The sequence below is a fragment of the Lactuca serriola genome, chromosome 4 (genome assembly GCF_051521515.1).
Source record: "Lactuca serriola cultivar US96UC23 chromosome 4, Lser_US96UC23_V15, whole genome shotgun sequence".
In the NCBI taxonomy this organism is placed as follows: Eukaryota; Viridiplantae; Streptophyta; class Magnoliopsida; order Asterales; family Asteraceae; genus Lactuca; species Lactuca serriola.
In genome coordinates this window covers 334,748,019-334,765,724 of record NC_136411.1, presented here as the reverse complement: position 1 = coordinate 334,765,724, position 17,706 = coordinate 334,748,019, and the positions used below count along the sequence as shown (strand labels likewise).

The 17,706-nt window shown below is 45.7% G+C and overlaps 1 protein-coding gene across 1 annotated transcript; it reads right to left on the bottom strand.

Moving 5' to 3' along the window:
• Positions 1-2,409: 2,409 nt before the first annotated feature.
• LOC145099610 (uncharacterized) lies at positions 2,410-3,978 on the bottom strand. The gene has a single exon (XM_079037156.1). The coding sequence runs from the start codon at positions 3,976-3,978 to the stop codon at positions 2,410-2,412; it is 1,569 nt and encodes a 522-aa protein (XP_078893282.1).
• Positions 3,979-17,706: the final 13,728 nt, after the last annotated feature.

The following is a 17,706-nucleotide window of genomic DNA, read 5'->3' as shown; positions in this document are numbered from 1 at the left end:
AGCAATTTTATTCTCTCATGTGTTCACATGTAGCATTAATATTCTTTTCTGTTTTTATTGTTTTTCAGAAATTTACAAAAATCCAAAAATATTTTTCTTTTCTGTTTTTATTCTTTTTCTATTTTTTTTTATTTTTCTATTTTTCTTTTGTTTCGTTTCTTTTGGTTTGATAATCACATATGCTATCTCGGTTGGAGTCAGGGCAGGTATAACACTCTTATCCTTGTACTAGTTAAGTGTCCCTAGAAGCATGTTGTTGCATGTAGACCGAAGCCTCCTAGACTCTGAGTGAAGTCTTAATGATTCGGTCAATACCTATCGTCTCTTCCCAATTAGGCTGCTAAATTCACTCAAGTCACGAGCTACCTTACTCTTCTCATAATGAGTTCAGAGTTTTCTGCCTTGTCATTCTAAATTAGTAGAGGTACTTTCAGCTCTTTAACCACCTCATTATTCTCCATCATGTTTCGCTTCACAATCATAACCCTTGAGACTCTCAGCAATTACCACTGAGGATTATGGTTACATAAAATCTGTGTTGATGATCTTAGTCACGATCACCATCTGCTAAATGAGACCCAAAATCCAATACCTTGAATGAATTGACGGTGAACACTTATATGATCAGGATATTACTTGTACCTTAAGAAATTTCTAATTTTTGGGTGATCTTTATGATATCGTCTATCACCAAGACGTTTCTTCCCATAAGATCCAGTTTTAGTTTTGTTTAGAGATTTCTAATTAATATCCAGTCACAAAATAAATTCTCCAAACCTACTTGTTTAATAGACCACATCGGTCTCTCAAGTACTTCATCTCACTTTCGGTCTTATTTTAAGTATCGAAGTTCGGTTGAATCTAAACCACCCACCAAAGCCTATACTTGAAAAGATGCCTTTCAATGTTTCTTAACAAACATTTAATCGTATTTTGTGGGAAACCAAACAGATACTTCTCAGTCTCTCTTGACTTTGAAGGAAGAGATTCGTGCCCAGAATCATTCGTTTTATGTCCCTCAAGACATCACTTTTATCCCATACATATATTGCTTTATTTATTTTTCTTTGGCACACTCTTGCACGAAGATCCTTACGATTTTTCAAACTCTTGATTGTGGTACTAATGGTACTTTTCAGATCTGTGCTTTCGATGCATAGTAGATCATGTGGGAGGCCCTCCCACTCTTTTGACCCAAAACGGCACCTATCTCATAGTTGCTTGCATCACACATAATCTCAAATGGGAGATCCCAATTTGGTGCTTGCATGATGGTGGCGGATGTGAGCAACTCTTTGAGCTTGTTGAAAGCTTCTTTTCACGCCTCATTGAACTCGAAATCAACATCCTTTTGCAAGAGTTGGCACATTGGTCTTGTTATCTTCGAAAAGTCCTTGATCAATCGTCGGTAGAAACCTGCATGGCCCAAAAAAGAACGAACTTCCCGAACACAAGTCGGTAAGGTAAGCTTTGAATAACATCTATCTTGGCCTTATCTACCTCAATTCCTTTCTTTGACACAATGTGACCCAAAATAAGACCTTGACTCACCATAAAATGACATTTTTCAAAGTTTAAAACCAGATTTGTTTCAATACATCTTTTCAAAATTTTGGTGAGATTGGTCAAACACTCTTGAAAGGAGTTTCCATATACCGTAAAATCATCCATGAAAACTTCAATTATATTTTCAACATATTCTGAAAAGATACTAACCATACAATGTTGGAAAGTGGTCGGGGCATTACACAATCCGAATGGCATTCTACGGTATGCAAAAGTGCCAAATGGACATGTAAAAGTTATCTTTTCTTGGTCTTCCGGTGCCACCGGGATTTGGTGAAAACCGGAATACCTGTCGAGACAACAATAGTGGGATTTTTCGGCCAACCTTTCTAACATTTGGTCAATGAAAGGTAATGGAAAATGATCTTTTCGTGTGCTTGCATTGAGTTTGCGGTAGTCAATACATACTCTCCACCCGTTTTGCGCACGGTTGGGGACCATCATACCTTTGTTGTTCTCGACCACCGTGATTCCCGTCTTCTTCGACACGACTTGAACCAGGCTCACCCATTTGCTATCCGAGATTGGATAGATCATTCCCGCGTCTAGGAGCTTCAAAATCTCTTTCTTGACCAATTCCATCATTGGTCGATTCAACCTTCTTTGCGCGTCTCTACTCGACTTACATTCATCCTCCATTAAGATTTTGTGCATACAAGTGGAGGGACTCAAAGCCTTGATATCCGCAATCGTCCAACCCATTTCCTCTTTATGTTCCCTCAACACCTTGAGGAGCTGTTCTTCTTCACACTTTGTTAGGTGAGTCGAAATGATGACTGGAAGAGTCTCGTTGTCTCCCAAGTACGCATACTTCAAATGTTGAGGAAGGATCTTCAATTCTAATTATGGAGTTTGGATAAGGGAAGGCGGCAATCTCGTGTGAGTTTGAGGTAATTCAATTTGCTTCACACTAAATTGGGTGGTCTTCTTGATCTCCAAATTGTTGACTAATGGGTCTAGTGAGTAGAGTTTCAACTTCTTGGCTAATTTTTCACAATCAAACCCTTTGCTCAAAACCATCTCCAACATGTCACCATTAGACAACTCGAACAACTCTTGGGTTAATGGTTCAACAACATCAACAAAGCACAAGGATGAAACATCACTAGGGTACCTCATAGCATCATAAATGTTAAAACTTATTGTTTCACCATCAAATTCCATTGTGAAGCTTCCCGCATATACATCAATCTTTGTTCTAGTCGTCTTCAAGAATGGTCTCCCAAGTAAGATTATGCCCGATTTTGAGGATACTTGTTCATCTAGGTCAATGACATAGAAATCTGTCGGGAAGACTAATTGGTTTACTTGCACTAGGACATCTTCCAAAACACATCTAGGAAAGACACTTGATTTATCCGTAAGAGAGATTATGACACCGGTTTCACTTAAGGGTCCGACATTCAATGATTCATACACCAAATAAGGCATGGCATTGATAGAGGCACCAAGATCAAGAATAGAACTACTAAAAGTGACATCTCCAATCTTGAAAATGACCGTGAACATTCCAGGATCTTTGCATTTGGGTGAAAGCTTCCTTTGTAAAACCGCGGATGCATTTTCGTTCATCGAGATTTTCTCATTTCCTTTCAACTTTCTCTTGTTAGTGCAAAGCTCCTTCAAGAATTTTGCATATCTCGGAATTTGTTTGATTGCATCAAGTAAAGGAATGTTTACTTCCACCTTTCGGAAGGTGTCCAAAATCTCTTTCTCCTCCATTTTCTTCTTTGAAGTTGCAATTCGGGAGGGGAATGGCAGTTGAGTGGCTATGGGTGTTACGAGGGGAATAGTCTTCTTCGGAACTCTGGCTTGTGCATCGTTATTGACCATAGGTTCTTCAACGGGAATGACTTTTATTTCTTCTTCTTCATCCATTGGCTTCTTCTTTGAACTAATTTCTCCGGCTTGTTTGCCACTTCTCAAGGTCACCACATTGACATTAGGATTCTTTTCGGTTTGAGAAGGAAATTTCCCACGGGACTCCAACTTGCTTATGGATGTAACTATATCTCCCATTTGCGCTTCAAGGTTAGAGATACTAGTTCTTGTCTCTTTTTGGAATTGTTGGGCGCTTGTGGCTAGGGATTTGACAATGTCTTCGAGAGACATTCCAGAGCTACCTGGTTGGGATTGAGGAGGTTGTTGGTGGTGTGGAGGGTGCGGTTTGGATTGATAGTGTGGTTGTGGATGTTGGTAATGGGGTTGTGGTGGCGGATAGGATGGTCTAACCAATGCATTTTGAGGCAATGGTCTTGGGTTGTAGCTCGTGTTGGGATTTGGCTTCCAACTTGAATTGTAAGCATTTTGGTAACCGGATGGCTTGTTGTGGTAATTTTGGAACTCTCCCGTGGCATTCACATGTTCCGCATCTTCTTGGAGAATGGGACACATATTTGTAGGGTGTCCCATTGTTGCACATATCCCACAAACTATCACTTGTAGAGTTTGTCCCAAGGCTAACTTTTGAATAATGGAGGTTAAGTCTTTAATTTGAGACTCTAGGTTCGATGATCCCACTTCATTGACTTTGTTGTGGAGTTTTACTAAAGACATCACCACCACTTGAGGCATCAACTAGTCTTCTCTCCATTGGCAACAATCCCTCATAAAAGTGTTGAATGAGGAGTTGTTCTGGAATTTGGTGTTGTGAGCAACTATAGCACAAGTTGTTGAACCTCTCCCAATAATCATGAAAAGTCTCATTTTGACCTTGGCGGATTCCGCAAATCTCATTTATAAGACTTGAGACTCTTGAAGCGGGGTAGAATTTATCAAGAAAAGCTCTTGCCATGTCGTTACATGAATTGATCGACCCCGGAGGAAGATAAAATAACCAATCCTTTGCTCTAACGGCCAATGAAAAGGGGAATGCCCTTAGCTTGATTTGGTCATCGGTTGACCCTTGTGGCTTCATGCTAGTGCAAATAATGTGGAACATCTTCAAGTGCTTATGCGGATCTTCGTTCTCCAATCCATGAAAAGTTGGGAGGTGATGGACTAAACTTGACTTCAATTCCGAACCTCCTTCCAAAACCGGGTAATTGATACCGGTTGGAGTTTGTGTAACATCGGTCTCCATCATTTGCCTCAAAGTTCTTTCGGGAGCCTCTCCTCCGTCCGCCATTGCAATTGGTTCAATAATGGGGGGGGGGGTGTTGTAGAGGTGGTGTTTCGGGAATTTCTTGGTGGGGGTCGGGACTAGAATCGGGTTCCGTATCACTTGATGAAGTGGGTTCAACTTCCGGATCCCCTTGAGGATTAGAAGTTTGACCACGTTCAATTCTCTTTTCCTTTGCCAAACACCTTACTTCTTTTTCGATTTCTGGGTTGTAAATCAAGTCACCTGTACGCTGAGATCTGGGCATAGAGAAACAAATTGATTAAAAATAAACCAATCCCCAGCAACGGCGCCAAAATTTGGTGGTTGTCGAGGCCAACAAAATTAATAACCCTAAATATTATACACTAAAATAGTGTATAGTGGTAAAGGGATCATATCCACGGAGATTGGTTCAATTTAAATCTCTATGTAAATCTCTTTGTAAAACACTTGAAAAACAAAATTAAAAGTAAAAGGGGGGGGATTTAATTCTTTTTGATTGTTTGACAAAATTAAAACTAGCTAGAATGAAAATGTGACAAGTAAACAAGTAAAAGTTTGGATTAAATTCAATGAAGTAAAATTGGTTGATTTTTGGGTACACCTCATGGATGATATGATTGACTTATCATTAGACTTAATGGAATAACACTTGTGAATTGGTTTAACTTGGCTATAGCAGTTCATAAGCACAAATTACCTCAACTCTTCTTAGAAATTAAAATGGTTAGAGGAGCTCTTAACACATTTCCATAATTGAAGTCACAAAATCAATGAAGCATAAAATCTTGTGAAAGTCAATTAGCTTTAAGTTATAAGAGTTACCAAGTCCAAAAGATAATCAAATTCTTACATTATCATTATGGAGGAAACATTTCTATGGTCTAAATGAAATGAAAACAAACATACAAACCATTTGTTGCTTACTAATATGAAGATCCATTACTTAACCAAGAAATTAGTCAAAAAAAACAAGCATTCATTCATCCAAGCTCATGATCAAAGATAAATAAACACAACAAGATGTTTAACTAGAAAACATTTCCATAAACTTCAAACACAATGTAATAATAAGTCTTCAAAGCAAATAATCATCCATGGGTTAAACCCTAATCAACCAAATGAAAGTTTAGCCAAGCATGGCCAAAGTAAAAGAAAAGCAATATAGTTTAGTGGTACCAAACATAGTCTTAGATGCAAGATGGAAAGAAATTACACTAGTCTTCCAAAAATCCTTCAAATCTTCCAAAGCTTTCTTGTGAGAGAATGGTCTATGTTCTTCAAGTGATACCCCTCAATAATGGCTCCTATCTCCAGCCAAAGGGATCTGAATTCCGGATTCAAAAAGGTACCAAAAGCCACCCACCAAACTTCCACAAATAGAGTCAACAAGTCAAACCTAGAATCAGCTCAGCACAATTCACGCGGACCGCGTATGAGTCCACTCGGACCGCGTGGGTCACATTGAATGTGAGACTTGGGCCATTTAACATGCATTCTAGCCCAATCTTCAATTCTTCAACTTCAGCCCACATGCATAACTCTTTAGAGCCCATTTGTGCCATTCCAAAGTGTAGCGCCCCGACTCTCAGGTAGTACTTTAAATATAATATTTTTGGGTTTTGGCCCTACTCGACGAGTTGGTTTCCTTACTCGACGAGTTGGTTGCCCTACTCGTCGAGTAGCAGCGGGTTGGATCGCGAGTTAAGTGATCTACTCGGCGAGTCCATGTGGGACTCGACGAGTAGGAGCTGGAAAGTGAAACCCTAATTCCCGGGGTTGCACCTCTATTTAAAGAAGCTCAAGCCTCTTTCAGTTCCTTGGCAGCCCCCTTTGCATCTCTAACTCGTGTGTGTGTGTGTGTGTGCCTTGTGTGTTGAAGCTTTGAGAGAAGATTTTGGTGTAAAAGTTTGGGGAAACCAAGTGTTTGGGGCAAGGAGCTGGGAGGAGATCCGAATTCTTCTGCTGTGGACATCTCTTGGGATGGTATTAAACCATTACCCTCAGTTATTTCAGTCTAGACCTTATCTTTGAATGAGTTTAGGGGTTTTAAGAGGGTATCAAGTTGGTATGACAATCTATGGGCTAGATCTGAAGTTGTAACTTCAGATCTGGACCCTCTTTGGAGCATTCAAGCATAAAGTTCCAGCTTTAGACAAGATTAAGGTTCCCTTGGTCGATAAGCACCCATTAAAAGTTTGGTTTTGGCATTAGGAGCTTGTGAAGCAATGCATGCACGTAAAGTTTGCAACTTTACGTGATAAGCAGGCCTAAGGAAGTTGGATCTGCAATTTGGGGCCTTGCCATGGCTTAAAGACGTCTGCATGTTAAAATGATTGTAAAGACTCGGAAAGTCATATGAAGATGTGCATTGAACTCGAAGAGTTGGATAAACAACTCGACGAGTCAGTTGAAGGAAGTCGTGAACTCGACGAGTTGTTTGAACAACTCGGCGAGTTAGATGAAGATGGCCATGAAACTCGACGAATTGAAGAACAACTCGGCGAGTCGGATGAGTTTAACCAAGGATATGGTTGCGTGTATACCCGTCGATTTGCAAGGAGGAAACTCGATGGGTGGCCTTAAGGATTGATCGGGATTCGAGGGAACTCGACGAGTCACTCCGATGACTCGGCGAGTTGGAATGTGCTCCATGGACTCGGCGAGTGACCGAGTGTACTCAGCGAGTTGAGGTCAACATGGACTGTTGACCTTGACCGAGGACTTTGACCTTGAGCAGGAATTTACTAGGAGGTTATGAGGTGTCTCATAAGAGTAAGAACTTATGAGTATATTGTGTTATGGTTATAGGTGGTGGAGCCGGTGTCAAGTGATCTGATAGTTGGAGTTTACCTTTTGAATCGACATCTGCGAGGTGAGTTATCCTCACTATATCGATAGGGTCTACGGCACCAAGGCCAGCCCTTTATGATTTACATCCTGGGTTAGGATGGTTGCTTTGTTATTGCCATGTTAGATTTCATCCTAGGTTAGGATGGTTGCTTTGTTATTGCCATGTTAGATTTCATCCTGTTAGGGATGGTTGCTATGCTAGAGATCAGTTAGATCGGTTGTCATGGTATGCTACATATGATTCTGATCTGTTAGATCGGAATTAGGATAGATAGTATGTTATGGTTTCATGATCTGTAAAGATTGGTATGTTAGTGACCTGTTAGGTCGATGCTCTAGTTACAAGTGAAACTCTATGATTGATGGTCAGTGAGATAGATATGTTTGCTATTTGTATGTGCTCGTATATGATAGTATGCGTACATGGTTATTTGTTTGTGGGTTGGGTTGAGGCGGTCTTGCTTTGTGATGAAGGACAACACACCCTCTGAGCGGTCCGGGGAGACTGTAGGCCCACGCGGCGGACCAGTCATGCCGAAGGCTCGGGATAGATTCAGATAGACTGTAGGCCCAGTAGGGCGGACCAATCCGGCCGATGGCCCAGTATGTATGTTGTTTGATTGATCGTTATGGCTATGGTTTCTGCTAGTGTGGTATTGGTATTTTGGGGGTAGCTCACTAAGCCCTCGGGCTTACAGTTTTCAGTTTATTGTTTCAGGTACTTCAGGAGAGCGAGGGAAGGCGAAGGCGTGACCGTACCGCTCCTCATCCTCATGATCTATTTGGGACACTCTGATGATAAATGAATTGGAAATGTTTTTGTAAAAACAACTACTATTTGACTCTTTTGTTAGTATTAAAAGCTTAAATTTTGGCGTAAATTTTATGGGCGTTACAAGTTTGTATCAGAGCCTTGGTTTGAGTGAATTGGAGGAACACTCGTGTGAATCCAGTCTCAAATCAATTTCGGAAAATAAGTTTTAAAATGGTTTTCAAAATAAAGGATGGAGGATGCAGAGGGTACGATCAGCCGGAACTTGTAAGTAAGACCCAAAATACCATACAGTTATTTGATATTCTGATATGTTAGAACAGCATGCTAGTGCTAGGCTAGGGATCTTTAGGAATCACATGATAGAATTTTCTGATTATATGATGCCTATTAGCCTAGGGATCCTTGTATATGGAATTGACATCATAACTGCAGATTTTTAGCATATGCACCATGGCTGTGTGTAGTCAAGATCTTATAGCCTGAGAATGTCTTGATTCGACCTTAGTGTAGGATCGGATATTCGAAAGTCTATCGGGTCCAGCGCTATGTGCAGCCAGTGTACACTAACGCTGCAGGGGATGATGGAAGTTTCATGGATGTGTGAGTGGTGCGGAACTGCAGAATCAGTTGCTAGTTAGGCGACGTCCCCTGTTAGTGAGGGTTGAGCGCATATTATGTTGAATATAGTTTAGGGCGTTGTGGTGATACTTGAGACAAATATGGGTAGGTGTGGAAGGTAGTAGGGGCCCATACTACTGAAAGCACAGGACCCATACGCGTAGCAAGGAAGTCACAACCCCTAGGGATTGAGGGTATTGGTCTTCCGTCATTATATGATTTGTCTGAGACATTAAGTGTGTTTGCAGTATGGTGGTGACGAGACGTGTTGCTTCGGGATCCGGATCAGGATCAGGATCAGGGTCAGGAGACGGAGGATTAGAGGTGCCGGTAGCACCTGAGCCCGTGGTTCAGATAGGGACCGAGGAGTTGGATGCCCGGATTCGGGAGATCATGCACGACGAGATTGTTGTTGCGTTCTGAGCACAGCTGCCAGAGATGTTTGGGTCGATTAAGACCGTGATGGTTGAGTATTTTGATGAGCGATATGCCGCTCTAGCAGAGACAGCTGCCGCTGCAGCCACTTCGGCTGTAACTACGGCCGGGGTTGGAGGAGGAGCCGGCAGGGCTTTCCAGTACCGGGACTTCGATAATACGAAGCCCCCGATGTTTGATGGTACACATGATGCGATTAGGGGTATGAGATGGTTATCTGACGTGGAGGGCTGTTTCTTCACGTGCTCATGTCCTGCTGACCAAAAGGTCAGGTGTACCCTGAACCTGCTGAGGCTTGGGGCAAAGGATTGGTGGAGGTTGACGACTGGGTCGTATATTGATGATCAGCGGGCTGTTGTCACTTAGGAGCAGTTCAGAGATATGTTCCGTACCCGCTATGTTCCACGCGTTGAGCGGGAGCGGCTTGCGCAGGAGTTTTTGACATTGAGACAGGATGGGGAGTCTATGATGGAGATTGCCCGCATGTTCACAGAGAGGGCTATGTTTTCCCCGGAGTTTGCTTCAGAGCAGTCTCAGATGACTCGTTATCTGAGTATGCTCAAGACGAATATTCGACAGTTTGTGTCTACTTAGCGATGTGATACCCTCCTGGACCTTCAGGAAGCCGCACGGCGGCGTGAGTTGGAGATAGAGCTGCAACTGAAGGAGCAGCATCAGGCACCGGCACAGTCTCAGTCGGCGCCTAAGCGGTCTAAAACCGTTGATACACGGTCTGGGGGTCATCAGAGCCGCACTTGTGGAAAGTGTGGCAAGGTTCATTCAGGGGTTTGTCGAGCAGGAGGTGGGTGACATAAATGTGGCAAGGAGGGGCACTATGCCAGGGACTGCCGTCAGTCCGCCCCTCTAGTAGATATGAGGATTTGTTACCATTGTCATTAGGTTGGTCATGTGAAGACCAACTATCCGCAACTCGCCGCCAAGCCGGCGCTGGGTTCTGCGCCAGCTACTGCGAGGATTGGAGATGGGAGGCCAGTCAAGGTGGAGCCTCCGAAGGCTCAGGGTCGCGCCTTCCAATGTAACAGCCCGAAATCTCAGGTATTATTAAATTATGTTTTTGGGGTGATTTAAGAGGGGACTCGGCGAGTTGGAGCCTAGACTCGCCGAGTAGGATCGCAGACTTGGTCGCGGAATCACGACTGGACTCGACGAGTCCAGATATGGACTCGGCGAGTCGACGCTGTTTAGCGAAAACCCTAACTGTTCAGGTTTGGGTCGTATATAACGCATTATATGCCGTCATTGTTCGTCTTTTAGTCGATTGAGAAGAACCCTAAGCGGCTGTGGGCATCTAGAGCAAGATTGAAGGCCATTGGTGACTTGAAGGAGTTGTGGTGCAAGGAGGAGAAGAGTTTGGCTAAAGGAACTGCAAGGGATTCGAGTTCTGAGGTTTGGGGACGCAGAGGGTGCGTTATTCAGGTAACATTTCGGATCATTTCTGTTATTTTGATGTGTGCATGGATCTAGGGTTTATGGAACCCATTTGGTGATTAGATGGATTATTACCTTGTTACCCAATCGACTATAACCCTGTATTAGGACCTTTAGAGGTCCAGAAGGTCCCATGCTTGTGTATTTCGGGACAAAACTTATCTCAGGAAGCAGTTTGATCGACTGCATGGCGTGGACTCGCCGAGTCCGATGAACAGACTCGGCGAGTAGCTTGGAGATTGACTGGAACTCGTCGAGCTGTTCTTCAGACTCGGCGAGTGGAGTCAGGGTGGCCCCGCGATTCTTCCACGAGGATCTCGTCGAGCCAAGGGGGATACTCGACGAGTAGAAAGGGAACATCAGGGGAAGTTGGGGAGGACGTCTAGACTCGCCGATTCGCCATGGCACTCGCCGAGTCCGGTCGAGTTGACCGTTGACCGTTGACCATTGACCGTTGACCAGAGTTGACCTAAGTCTGACTTCTTAGGGATAGTCACACTTAGAAGATATAAGTGGTAATGAGGGATATGTGATGTTATAGGGGGGGTTGTAGCTCGTCGGATTGTGCACGAGTGATTTCAGGACTTACTAGCTTTCAGCATTCACGAGGTGAGTCTTCTCACTATACTGTACCCGGAAGGGTTTGACTGTGTGACCGGAAGGTCGGATATGATATGTGATATGTATGCTATATGTGGTAAGTTGTTTGTTATATGTGCTATGTATGTTATGGGCCGGAAGGCGAATATATTATGGGCCGGAAGGCAATATGTTATGGGCCGGAAGGCGATATGTTGTGTGATGGACCGGAAGGTCGGCGTGGGTAGGACCGGAAGGTTTACCCAGCAGGGACAGAAGTCCCCTGAGACACATGGACCGGAAGGTCAGGGCCTGGAAAGGCGTATGTGCGTAAGTTGTATATTGGGGAACTCACTAAGCATTTATGCTTACAGTTGTTGTGCGGGTATTTCAGGTACTAGCGAGGACCGTGGGAAGGCGCCGGCGTGATCGATACACACTGAAGAATGCTTTTATGATCTTGGGATTTTGATTATTTGTATTTGACAGAACACTTAAACTATTTATGCCTTGCTTTGAATGGAAATAAATATATTTTTAAAATGAAAAAATTTGTTTGAAAATTTGCGTTGTTACAATTGGTATCAGAGCCTTGGTTTGAGGGATTCGGGTGCACCTTCGGGAGTAGCTGAACTCAAACCGAGGATTTGAGGAAAACTTTTTAAATAAAGGCATAAACTCTTGTAAATGGTTTTGTGGTAAGCAAGAAAGAAGCAGTGTGTATGATCAGTCAGCGCCCGAACGGTAAAGATCCCCAAAATACCTTACAATATTATATGATATGAATTGTTATGCATGCTAGAAGACTAGGTATTCATGATAGGACTAGAGTGGCCTGATTTGTGATGCCTTAGTCTAGGGAAAATTTGCCTATATGAGATGCGTTGCTAGTATGCGGGTAGATAGTGCATATCAGAAGTAGAGTACTCACTATCCGGAGTTTGGGGAGGAAGACTTGGGATGAACGCTGATGCGGTGTGGTCGGTAGTATTGGGCCCGTACTACCGAGGACACCGGGTCAGTGGGAGACCCAAGTAAGAATCCCTGGATATCGGGGACTGAGTAGGGTTGCGTATCGAGTATGATTATACTCGATGGAGTCTCTGATGGTTTTATGTTGTATTTCAGAGACATCATGGTTAGACCACGCCACGGAGCGAGTACGAGCGGTGTGAGTGACGAGGAGATTCGTCAGATGATTCACGAGGAAGTAGCGGCGGCGATCCGGGCTGAGATCCCGGAGATGTTTGGGTCTATTAAGACCACCCTGATGGAGACTTTCGATGAGCGGTACGCCGCATTGACTGAGGCTGCAACCGCTGCAGCTACCGCAGCTGTGGCCGCTGCTAGGCCACAGGGGGTGACTCGTTGCTGTTCCGAGAGTTCAGCAACACGAAGCCACCAGAGTTCGATGGGACGCAGGATCTGATTGTTGCGATGAGGTGGATCGCGGATATAGAGGGGTGCTTCTACACTTGTTCATGCCCGGAGCACCTGAGGGTACGGTTCGCATTGAACCAGCTCCGTCTGGGGGCGAAGGACTGGTGGAAGTTCATGACGGCGAACTTCACTTTGGCAGAGACTACAGCAGTAACATGGGAGGGGTTTACTGCCATGTTCAGAGATGAGTATGTTCCCCCGGTGGAGAGGGAACGATTGGTTCAGGAGTTCTTAACCCTCAAGCAGGGTACTGATTTTGTTGCGGTGATCACGCGGAAGTTTCATGAGAGGGCGATGTTCTGCCCCGAGCTGGTGTCCACTGATCAGGCTCGGATGAGCCGGTACTTGGGAGTGTTGAGGAGGGATATCCGGGAGTTTGTGTCAAACTCCACTTACCATACTTTTGCTGAGCTTCAGGCGAATGCCAGGAAGCACGAGATCGAGTTGGAGACCCAGGCCAGGGAGGAGGCCGAGTCTCAGCGGGTGAACCGGCGACCGGCTCAGTTCCAGCCGGCAGCCAAGCAGATAAAGTCCGCCGATGCGAGCAAAGGAGGTTCGAAGGGCCGCACTTGCGGAAAGTGCGGCAAGGGTCATGAGGGGGCGTGTCGATCTGGTGCTTGCTACAAGTGTGGCAAGGAGGGGCACATTGCTAGGGAGTGTCCCAAGGGATTTACGGTTTGCTTTCATTGCAACCAGACAGGCCATAGGAAGGCCGAGTGCCCTCAGCTTCTTCAGGGATCTGCACCTGCTGCCGGAGCTACTGCGACTCGACCGGTGAAGGCCGAGGCCCCGAGGGCTCGGGGAAGAGCCTTTCAGCTGACTGCGGAGGAGGTCCGCGCTGCGCCCGATGTCGTGGCAGGTATGTTGTAATTCATGTATTTATTTTAAATGTCGAGATGTGATGCTCATGTTATTATATGCGTAGGTACTTTCCTTGTGAACTCTGTGCCTGCCTTAGTGTTATTTGACTCGGGTGCGAGTAGGTCCTTTGTGTCCTTAGCCTTTAGTCAGCATATCAGCATTAGTCGTGAGTCGTTGAGTCGACCTTTGAGAGTTTCTATAGCTGACGAGAAAGTGATTTGTGCGACGGAGGTTCTTCGGGGATGTGTACTAGAGATTTTCGGGGTTGAATTCCCGATTGACCTGATTCCTATTGCGATGGGTGATGTCTGTGTCATCGTGGGCATGGACTGGTTGAGCCGATTCGGCGCTGTCATCGACTGTGAGCGTCAGTTGGTGACTATACGAGACCATAGTGGGGGAGTTCTTTCGGTGTACGGCGAGGGTACCCGTTCGGGATCAGCTTTTTGTTCGGCCGCTAGGGCGAGGCAGTGTCTACAGCAGGGCTGTAAGGGTTTTGTGGCGTATGTGATGGATACGCGGGAGGTTCGCGAGAGACCGAAATCAGTTGAGGAGGTCCCTGTGGTGCGCGAGTTTCCAGATGTTTTCCCCGAGGAGCTGCCGGGAGTACCTCCTGTGAGGCAAGTAGAGTTTGGTATCGATCTGGTTCCGGGGGCCGCGCCTATTGCTAAGGTGCCTTATCGTCTTGCACCTCCAGAGATGCAAGAGTTGTCCTCGCAGCTCCAGGAGTTGCTGGGGAAGGGATTCATTCGGCCGAGCAGCTCACCGTGGGGAGCACCTATTCTGTTCGTCAAGAAGAAGGATGGTTCACACCGGATGTGTATTGATTACCGGGAGTTGAACAAGTTGACGGTCAAGAACCGTTACCCGTTACCGAGGATCGATGATTTATTCGATCAGTTGCAGGGAGCGTCTTGGTTTTCCAAGATCGATCTGAGGTCAGGGTACCATCAGGTGAGAGTACGGGATGGGGATGTCCAGAAGACAGCGTTTAGGACGCGATATGGGCATTATGAGTTTGTGGTGATGCCTTTCGGGCTCACCAATGCCCCGGCTGTGTTCATGGATCTCATGAATAGGGTATGCAGACCGATGTTGGATCGGTCAGTGATTGTATTTATCGACGACATTCTGGTGTATTCTAGATCTAGAGAGCAGCATGAGGAGCATTTGAGGGAGGTCCTCGAGGTATTGAGGTCGGAGAAGCTTTATGCAAAGTTCTCCAAATGTGACTTCTGGCTGCGGGAGGTCCAATTTCTAGGACATGTTGTCAATCAGAAAGGGATATTGGTCGATCCGGCCAAGGTTGAGGCGGTGATGAGTTGGGAGGTGCCGAAGTCACCTTCTGAGATCAGGAGCTTCCTTGGGTTGGCAGGGTATTATCGGAGATTCATCAAGGATTTCTCCAAGATCGCAGTGCCACTCACCAGATTGACCCGGAAGGGTGTTGCATTCTCATGGGGGCCCGAGCAGCAGACCTCCTTTGAGACACTTCGCCAGAGGTTGTGCGAAGCCCCGGTATTAGCTCTCCCAGAAGGGATGGAAGATTTTGTGGTATATTGCGACGCATCGATTTCGGGACTGGGTGTAGTGTTGATGCAGAGGGGTCATGTGATAGCTTATGCGTCGAGGCAGCTGAAGCCTCATGAGGCGAGATACCCCACGCATGATTTAGAGTTGGGAGCAGTAGTGTTCGCTCTCAAGATTTGGCGTCACTACCTGTATGGGGTTCGATGTACGATCTATATGGACCATAAGAGCTTGAAGTATTTGATGGATCAGCCCAACCTAAATATGCGTCAGAGGAGGTGGTTGGATGTGGTCAAGGATTATGATTGTGAGATCCTGTACCACCCAGGTAAGGCTAATGTGGTAGCCGACGCGTTGAGCCGCAAGGCGGAGAGAACTCCATTGCGAGATGTATGCTTGAGACTGACTGTGATGACTCCTGTATTGGATGTTATTCGTGGGGCACAGGCCGAAGCGATGCGACCAGAAATGCAGAAGAAAGAGCGGGTTGTGGGGTTAATTTCAGAGTTCGTTCAGGATGGTCGAGGGCTTATGACGTTTCAGGGCCGGATTTGGGTACCGTTCGTGGGCGGTACACGTATTACTTTGATGGAAGAGCCTCATAGATCGAAATTCTCGATCCATCCCGGTGCTACGAAGATGTATTTGGACTTGAGGAAAGAGTATTGGTGGCCCTGTATGAAGAGGGACGTCGCATGGTTCGTTGAGAGGTGCTTGACCTGTCGTAGGGTTAAGGCCGAGCACCAGAGACCGCATGGCAAGTTACAGCCATTGGAGATCCCCGAGTGGAAGTGGGAACAAATCACTATGGATTTCATCACCAAATTGCCGAGGACTGCCAAGGGAGTTGATGCAATTTGGGTGATTGTGGATAGGTTGACGAAGAGTGCACACTTCCTTGCCATTAGTGAGAGTTCTTCAGCGGAGAAGTTGGCGGAGATATATGTGAGAGAGGTGGTATCTCGGCATGGGGTGCCGATTTCGATTGTTTCAGACCGTGATGTGCGTTTCACTTCCAGGTTCTGGAAGAAATTTCATGAGGAGCTGGGTACCAAATTGCATTTTAGTACCGCATACCATCCCCAGACAGACGGTCAGAGCGAGCGGACGATTCAGACGCTGGAGGACATGCTTCGAGCGTGTGTGTTAGACTTCGGGGGTAGCTGGGATGCATATTTACCCTTAGCAGAGTTTTCCTACAACAACAGCCATCATTCGAGCATTGGTATGCCACCTTTTGAGTTGTTGTATGGTAGGAGGTGTCGGACCCCCATTTGCTGGGGAGAGGTGGGACAGAGAGTGATGGGCAACACAGAGATCGTGCTCCAGACGACAGAGCAGATTCAGCAAGTTAGACAGAGGTTATTGACCGCCCAGAGCCGGCAGAAGAGTTATGCAGACAGGCGCCGATCCGAGCTTGAATTTCAGGTCGGCGACTTTGTTCTCCTGAAGGTCTCTCCTTGGAAAGGAGTGATTCGATTCAGGAAGAGGGGCAAGTTGGGGCCCCGGTATATTGGGCCATTTCGTGTGATTGCAAGGATAGGCCGGGTAGCCTATCGGTTGGAGTTGCCAGTGGAGTTGGGACAGATCCAAGACACCTTTCATGTGTCGCAATTGAGGAAGTGCGTAGCCGATGAGTCGGCGGTGGTTCCATTAGAGGATATTCAGGTGGATACGAGCCTGAATTATGCTGAGAGACCAGTGGCTATCAGGGATCGGAAGATCAAGGTTCTGAGGAACAAGGAGGTACCCCTGGTGTTGGTTCAATGGCAACACCGTAAGGGATCGGAAATGACTTGGGAGCCGGAACGTGAGATACGGGAGCAGCATCCGGAACTATTTTCAGAATGAGACTTCGAGGGCGAAGTCTAATCCTAGCGGGGGAGAGTTGTAACAGCCCGAAATCTCAGGTATTATTAAATTATGTTTTTGGGGTGATTTAAGAGGGGACTCGGCGAGTTGGAGCCTAGACTCGCCGAGTAGGATCGCAGACTTGGTCGCGGAATCACGACTGGACTCGACGAGTCCAGATATGGACTCGGCGAGTCGACGCTGTTTAGCGAAAACCCTAACCGTTCAGGTTTGGGTCGTATATAACGCATTATATGCCGTCATTGTTCGTCTTTTAGTCGATTGAGAAGAACCCTAAGCGGCTGTGGGCATCTAGAGCAAGATTGAAGGCCATTGGTGACTTGAAGGAGTTGTGGTGCAAGGAGGAGAAGAGTTTGGCTAAAGGAACTGCAAGGGATTCGAGTTCTGAGGTTTGGGGACGCAGAGGGTGCGTTATTCAGGTAACATTTCGGATCATTTCTGTTATTTTGATGTGTGCATGGATCTAGGGTTTATGGAACCCATTTGGTGATTAGATGGATTATTACCTTGTTACCCAATCGACTATAACCCTGTATTAGGACCTTTAGAGGTCCAGAAGGTCCCATGCTTGTGTATTTCGGGACAAAACTTATCTCAGGAAGCAGTTTGATTGACTGCATGGCGT